Source organism: Sinocyclocheilus rhinocerous, unplaced genomic scaffold, assembly GCF_001515625.1.
Source record: "Sinocyclocheilus rhinocerous isolate Xijiao unplaced genomic scaffold, SAMN03320098_v1.1 scaffold1185, whole genome shotgun sequence".
In the NCBI taxonomy this organism is placed as follows: Eukaryota; Metazoa; Chordata; class Actinopteri; order Cypriniformes; family Cyprinidae; genus Sinocyclocheilus; species Sinocyclocheilus rhinocerous.
In genome coordinates this window covers 222,183-230,212 of record NW_015627555.1, presented here as the reverse complement: position 1 = coordinate 230,212, position 8,030 = coordinate 222,183, and the positions used below count along the sequence as shown (strand labels likewise).

The window sequence follows — 8,030 nt, the reverse complement described above, 5'->3', positions numbered from 1 at the left end:
TGTCTGCCACTAATCTCTGTTTTTGGTTTCATACTTTCACCCCCTCTGTTTCTAGGTGACTTGCTTGTTACTTGGTGCACTAGTCTAACACCCATGAGTTTAATTGATGTTGCCACATTTGCTCTGCTTCATATTAAAGGTGTGTGTGTGTGTGTGTGTGTGTACAGGTATATATGGTTTATGAGGACACAAATGTGTATAATGACATGGGTACTACAACGTAAACATGGTTTATGAGGACACTTCCTGTGTCCCCGTAAAACAAAAGGCTTAAAAAACATACAAAACGGTGTTTTATGAAATTCAAAAACTGGCAGCAGTTTCCTGTGAGGGGTAGGTTTAGGGGTAGGGTTGGTGTAGGGCAATAGAAAATACAGTTTGTACAGTATAAAAACCATTACGCCTATGGAGAGTCACCGTAAACCACAAATACAAGTATGTGTGTGTGTGTGTGTGTGTGTGTGTGTGTGTGTGTGTGGGAAATAAGATTTAGCGAAGTATGAGGCATGTCAAGGTAGGGCACTGTCTGTTTGGTTGCCAGTGACGACAAGGAATCAACAGACAGATTATTATATGTTGTAAATAGCATGGTTGAAAGAAATATTGGCCCCACTTTATATTAAGTGGCCTTAACTACTATGTACTTACATCAAAAATTAAGTACAATGTACTTACTGTGTTCATATTGTATTGCAAAACACTTTTGCTGCTACTGAGGTGGGATATGGGTAAGGTTAGGGACAGGTTTGTTGGTATGGGTAGGTTTAAGGGTGGGTTAAGGTGTAAGAGATGGGTCAACTGTGTAATTATAAATGTAATTACAGAAATTAATTACAGATGTAATTACATGCAGGTATTTTTAAAATATAAGTACAATGTAAAAACATGTATGTACACAATAAGTGCATTGTACCAAATTATTAATTTAAATGTAAGTACATTGTTAAGGCCACTTAATATAAAGTGGGTCCGACATTTTTTTTCTCAAAATGTATGTTTTTGAAACCTTAAAATTTCACAATATATTAGTGCTGAAATAACATATTTTGGGTAATGTTTTGTATTTTACAAAATACAAAAACTAAATACAAATAAAATGACAAAAAAATGTTTTGTGTGTGTATATGTTCCAGATTTGTAGTACAAAGTTTGTTTTGGAGGACTTTTTATCTGATAATTTCACATGGTTGACAAATTTAACTTGCATTCTATAAATAAGTTGCCAATAGGCCTATATGAATTACCATTCTATAACCCCGCCTCCTTCAAGAATTCTACACTCCCATTGGCCACCTCTTTAAGGGCGGTGTTTGTAATGATCCTTGTGCTTGGGAATGTTTGTCCGCATTCTCAAACTGAGTTACCGCTGCTTGGACGTGGGCATATCGGTGGTATATCTGTCGCGTTTCTTAACACGTTCTGTGAGTTTCTTGGAAACCATTAAATTGTTTCAGAAACTTTGCACCGCTTTAAACGCTGTGATAAACTTGTGGTGGCAACTATTTTGTTTTTGAAATGTTGCCCGTGCAACAGTTAATTTAACTAAGCATCATAATTTTTTCCCTACACAGTTGGCTTGAACAGCGCTCTGTGATAGACTGACCTGATGGACTAAACTCTTATATTTCTACTCAGTGCTCCGGGGAACGCCAGGCATTACCCTGCAGCAGGACTGTAACGGCACAATGATGAACAGGAACGGAATGGTCACAAAGATTCGCACGCGGATAAGGACCGACCCATTCAAGAACAACTATGACCTGGTCGGCAAAGAGCTTGGCAGGTAAAACACCGCAGATTATCTACTGTATGGACGATAGTGCGTTTAAAAGATTACAATGTGTACAATTAAATGTAGTCATATGCCCGCAGGCAGTTTCATAAACTTGAGAACCTGCGTGAGACTGAATTGGGGGAGTGAATCACCGCCAGCTGGAAGCCAAAAGAGATTTGTTTGGCTCCCGCACGTGGAATAAGAGGATCAGCTAGATAGATTTTAGCCCTTATTGCAGCTTCTCAATACTGCAAACGAACTACATAAAATAAACGAAACTGTCTGTTAATCGCACACTTGTGCACCTTTGCGTTTATTATAACGGGACTGTTCTCTGATTCGCTTAGTTCCCTTGCAGCGTAGACCAACGGGCTGCAATAGGTGAATTAGTAGTGTTCCTTTCCTAAACCAATATGTCAATTCAACGAATCGCTGTCATTCACTTTCATGCATTGCCTCATATGTTCGTTCACTTTAGTTTTGTGAAGCACATAACTGCTTTAGTGGCTTTCCTTCCTTCAAAGATTGACCGGTGACTGCTGTGAGGAAGTGTTTCATTGGTTGGTCCCTCTGAACGAGAGCGAGTCGGTGTTTTGAGTCTCTTCTGAATGAAGACAATTAAATTTAAATTAAATGGGTTATTTAGATTGTTGTAGTTTTTTTAAAGTATGGCTTGATGCCATGCACCACAGTTGGAAAAACTGTCATCTCTTTGTTATTTGTGAGGGAAATGCTTATGAGACTCGTTTAAGTCGATCTATAGACACATTTAAATAAAGCATAGTCAGACTTGTTTTGTTCTTGAACGAATCGGTTGAGTAAAGGACTCAATAACTCGATTACAGCCAGATTGACTTGTCACCATCTACTGGTAGCATGGAGAAAAGGGACCCCGAACAAATCTTAAAGAATCGTTTTAGTGAATCTATTCAAATGATTCAATTCACCGGGATGAATCATTCAAAGGTGAACCACCTTACATTCTTCTTGGCATTTTCCAAGAGCCCCTTGTGCCTGAAAACCAGACTTGGATCCTCTCAAGTGAACACAGAATTAAAAACTGATAATTAAGAGTCACACGGGACCAAAGTGTGATGGATATAACACTGCTTGCCGTGACATTGTTCTCTAATGCTCCACTGACTAATTATAGACAAGACCGTATCGTTTGACCATTGTAACTTGTTTTCTCTTGGGCAGATGTGTTCATTTAAACATTCATGCTGTGCTTGTTGACAATTGCATTATCGGTTTCTGCTGCCTTTAGGAGAATTTTGTTTTCCAAGTTTCTGGATTATAATTTTTATTGCCTTTCCGCATCATTTAACCCAATTTGATGGGTAATTTGTGGATTGGGTTGTAAAATGTCTCAATTTGGACTGGATTTAGTTGGCTTTTGGTTCTTTCTGAAACGTTTTGCCCCGCTCCATGTAAGATGGCACTATTTATTCATGCCTTAGAATCCTCACAAGTTTTTCCTGTAATTAAAGTGCACAAAAAGACCACATGCATGAGTCACAAGGCAAGCTGTTATTTTTATAATGCAGCCTATTTTGCTTACCATAGTGGTGAATTGAATGAGGAATGGAGGAATGCAGATGTCGGTGGATGTTGATGTGGAGATTGGGTAGGCAGAGGGAGACGGTCACACAAATGTCTTGCATTCCTTCAGCGTAACCTAATCTGATTTCATCCCTTTCCCTCTTTTATTTGATCATATATCGACATACATCATCTTCATGTGAAAGTAGCCTTGCAGCAGAGATGTTCATAGTAAGCTGAGTGGGCCAGCTTGTCTTGTGATTTCCTCTGAGTGCAACGAAAATCTTTTTTTAGTGGTAGGTCACCTTTTAAATTAATTCTTTAGCTCTCCAGATGACCATAACACACTCGTTGGCCTAGATCTTTCCTTTACTATGTACACACACTTGCATTCATACACACTGTACAACTTAAACTGTAAAATGTATGTTTCGTGTGTGTGTGTGTGTGTGTGTGTGACTGAACACTCTCGTCTTGGTGAATGACCAAACCATCTGGGCCTGTTGTCAGCACTCCATTCATTTGACACAAAGCTCCAACAGCAATTTCCGTATTATTCAGCAAGATCAAATCCAAAGTTTGTTCCCAGACAACTTGTTTGTTTAGTTGATGGAAGATCAGTTTAGTTATCAGTTGTGTTTAGTTCTGTTTCCATTTCCAGTCATTTTCTTCCCCTTATTTTTGAATTCTTCGGAATTATAACAATAGTTCTTGTTCTTAAATTAATGTTTTGAGTACCAAAAGTCGTCACTGGTGCGGAAATGGACACTGTGAGAGAACAAAGTGCATGTAATCTACCAAATAAACTTATGCCCGTTCCCCTTGAATATGGTTACCTGACGTACAGTGTAGTGGATGTCCTAGTTCATTAAAGTTCTTACGAGTTGTGTCCCAATTCAGTGAGATAAGAGGGTATTTTAAGCATATCATCTTTGGAGCTTCTCATGAGTATGCAAAAATGAGTTTAACCCCAACCTTCAAAATTCTACCTCTGATCATGCAGCAAAATCTATTTGAGGAACTACATCCACGGATACCTTCATATACAACATCATCAGTCCTAGCACCACCTTTTCACAAGCTTTCCATTGCTTCATGTTTTTTTGATGGAACTCTACACTACTTTTTTTTCCCCTCTTGCTGTGCGGCTGTTTTGGTAATCTACACTTTTTATCCAAAGGAAGCCAATAAAGTTCATGAGTTCAGCTGAGAATTCAGTGATCCTCTATCCGAGGTGGTCTGTGTGAGGAATGTTTTACTGCAAAATTCTGGATTGCTGACTGAGCCTTCTGCCATACCAGTAGCAGACAGGCCAGCTGTGCATGTGATTCAGTCCTTCGCTTAATAATGGGGTTGTACCATTTCCCTTTAATAACGGATTGAGATTGTATATCTTTGTGTCGAAATGGACTTGTGTTTGTGTGTTCATGCACACGTGCATGCTTTTGGTTTTTTAAATGTTTATCCATTCTTTGACACTCAAAGTGAACATGTTTCTACCATCTGGCCATGAGAATGAAACTGAGAGATGGAGACAGATAGACAGTTAAAGAAGATGGTGTGATTTTATTTATTTTTTTGCACAGGAAGTAACCACCACAGTATCTGGGTCATCTCCAAAGATGAATGTACATTTCCTGCCCTCTGTTTGCGAGTCATTGTTTTAGATTGAGGCTGACCTTGTTCATTGGTATTTCAAAGTATTGTGTGATTTTACTGATTTCTCATTCATCTTTGCATTTCTGAGTGTTATTGGTTTGGACAAAATTGGTTTAAGGTGATGTTGTAATATTAAGTGTTTGTGTATGTGTGAGTATTTATTTATGATAACAAATCAATATAAATGTGTTTTTTTTTCTTTCCAAACCTTCTCTGTTCACCCCTCTGAGAAGAGGGCAGGAGAAATGTGAGGTTGGCAGAATTACGGCAACTAATGCAGTGCCCTTTGACCTTGTCGCCTCTCAATCCAACACTTTATGGGTGTAAATTTTAATGTCTGCTCTAGTCAAAGCATTTTTTTGTTCAGGATAATTTCCTCACGTGCTGAATTACTGAACAACTGGGTTGTTCTGAGAGTTGGCATCATTACATGCGGTTCTTGTGTTCCAGGGGACGCTGTAGAGCCCCTGTGCCACGCCCGGGTCCCAGCCTCTGCGGCGTCCTAATGACCGCAGATTCCAATGTGTGTGCCAATTTTCAAGAGTTCTTGAGCGCAGATGCTGGAACGTGCTCGCTTCACCCCGACCCTGCCAACCACAATCACGTTTAGCAGGAAAACTACACCAAAACTGGCAATGGATGCATTTTGGCCTGCACCTTTGGAAATTTTCAGGGACTTTTCAATGGTTTGCAATCATTGGAATTTGTTAACACCAAGACCCAACAACAAAAGCTTTTTAAAGCCCCCATAATTTTAAAATGTAATGTTCTGTGGCAAAAACGTATGACATATCTTTAGCAGATATACATATAAAAATAGTCTTAATCTTTATTTTCCACCTGTCGTTTTGCGTGTCCGTGTTAAACTTTTAAGTAGGGTGTTAATGGAGACGTTGATGGGAAGAGACGAGCAGTGGACAGAGGAGAGGTCATTCAGGGGGGCTGTATTTTGTTTGTAAGTGTAATGTTTGGTCATTGGCTGAACTAGACGGTGGGAGGAGTGGACACCATTGACTCTCAATGGAGGAATGTTGGAAGAGTGGGTGGTCTGTCTGTTGTGGTCTCTACCACACACACAAACTGGTGTCTCTTTATGAGATGGCCTGAAGAGGAGGTGTGGTTTAGAGCCATTTGTCCCTCTCGCTGTCAAACAAGAGAATGTCCACGCTGACAGTCCCGTTCTTTGTGTGTGTGTGGAGTGCCCTGTGTGTCTTTTGACTGATAGATGAGGCGATGGGAGTTCAGATGAGGGAGGTGGCAGGAAATCGGTGTGAATGAGCATGTGTGTGTGTGTGTGTGAGCAGCCTCAGAATCATTGGAATTTGTTAACACCAAGACCCAACAACAAAAGCTTTTTAAAGCCCCCATAATTTTAAAATGTAATGTTCTGTGGCAAAAACGTATGACATATCTTTAGCAGATATACATATAAAAATAGTCTTTTTCTTATAGCAAAGTTGGCCAAAATGTTTCAATTTATGAATCCATAAAGTGTTCTCTTCAATGATTGTGCCCTCCCCTGTTTTTATTCATTAATTTATGAAATTTTTTAAATTTTAATATTCATTAATTGTTTTATCTATTTTTTCTTTATTTTTAAGTGAATTTATTTTAGTATTAGTTCATTTTTTTAAATTTATGTAATTTTTTTATTTTATTTTAAAGGGTTAACCCCTTTATAAGTCCTTCCCTGTCTTTGTTCAATAGCAAATACAGGAAGGACAACTTCACTTGGCCATTTCATTTGGTCTTTGAGATTCCCAAATGGAAGCTCCATCCAGAATCTTTTTTTCCAACTGTCTTTTCACTTGTCCGTGTTAAACTTTTAAGTAGGGTGTTAATGGAGACGTTGATGGGAAGAGACGAGCAGTGGACAGAGGAGAGGTCATTCAGGGGGGCTGTATTTTGTTTGTAAGTGTAATGTTTGGTCATTGGCTGAACTAGACGGTGGGAGGAGTGGACACCATTGACTCTCAATGGAGGAATGTTGGAAGAGTGGGTGGTCTGTCTGTTGTGGTCTCTACCACACACACAAACTGGTGTCTCTTTATGAGATGGCCTGAAGAGGAGGTGTGGTTTAGAGCCATTTGTCCCTCTCGCTGTCAAACAAGAGAATGTCCACGCTGACAGTCCCGTTCTTTGTGTGTGTGTGGAGTGCCCTGTGTGTCTTTTGACTGATAGATGAGGCGATGGGAGTTCAGATGAGGGAGGTGGCAGGAAATCGGTGTGAATGAGCATGTGTGTGTGTGTGTGTGTGAGCAGCCTCAGACAACTCCAACTGTCATTCTTATCATTTGGGTGCCAGGCTCTCGTTGCAAACGAAGAAGAGAGGGAGGGAATAATCATGACCAGTGTGAAACTGACAGGTTAAGAATGAATACAAAGATGTTCACAGTTCATCATCAATGGGCTGATGATCTAATAATGAGGGCAACACCAAATATGAAGTCAATTCTTACTGTGCATGTAGAAAAAAGTTATTAAAGGAGTTGTTCACCCATTATTTGTCACTGCCTTATTCCATCCCAAAATTGTATGCTGTTTTTTTTTTTTAAGTAAAAAAAAAAAAAAGATTTTGAAGAATCTTCTCAGAGATTTTGCATTTTTGCATGACTGTTAAGCTACAAAAAAAAAACAGAAAAATATGATAAAAGCACCATAAAATTAGTCCATATGACTCATGTTCTAATGTCATGCGATTTAAAATTGTTTTTATTTTTGGTGACCGCTTACTTGTAAAAGTGGATTGAAAATTTGCTTATTCTCTCTCTCTGTGTGTGTGTGTGTGTGTGTTTGTGTGTGTGTGTTTGTCAAAGATGCATTTAAAAAAAAAAAACCTGACAAGTGTGTTATCAGTTTGCAACACTACCCCCTGCTATTTAATGAATGAAACCCTATAAAGGGGAAAAAAAATTTTATTACTGTATTAAATACAAATGTTTAATACAAATACATTTTCTATTTAATGCAAATATTTATATAAAAAATCGAATGGCTTTTTATTTTTTTAATCTCTCTCTCTCTCTCTCTCTCTCTCTCTCTCTCTCTCTCTCTA

General features: G+C 38.8%; 1 protein-coding gene across 1 annotated transcript in view; it reads left to right on the top strand.

The window, feature by feature from the left end:
- The first annotated feature begins 1,342 nt into the window (after positions 1-1,342).
- LOC107731027 (serine/threonine-protein kinase 17A-like) overlaps positions 1,343-8,030 on the top strand; it is a 16,529-nt gene continuing 9,841 nt past the window's right edge. The window contains 2 exon segments of the mRNA XM_016541998.1: positions 1,343-1,421; positions 1,636-1,783. Of these exon segments, the coding sequence (XP_016397484.1) occupies positions 1,686-1,783 (98 nt within the window). The 5' untranslated portion in view covers positions 1,343-1,421; positions 1,636-1,685.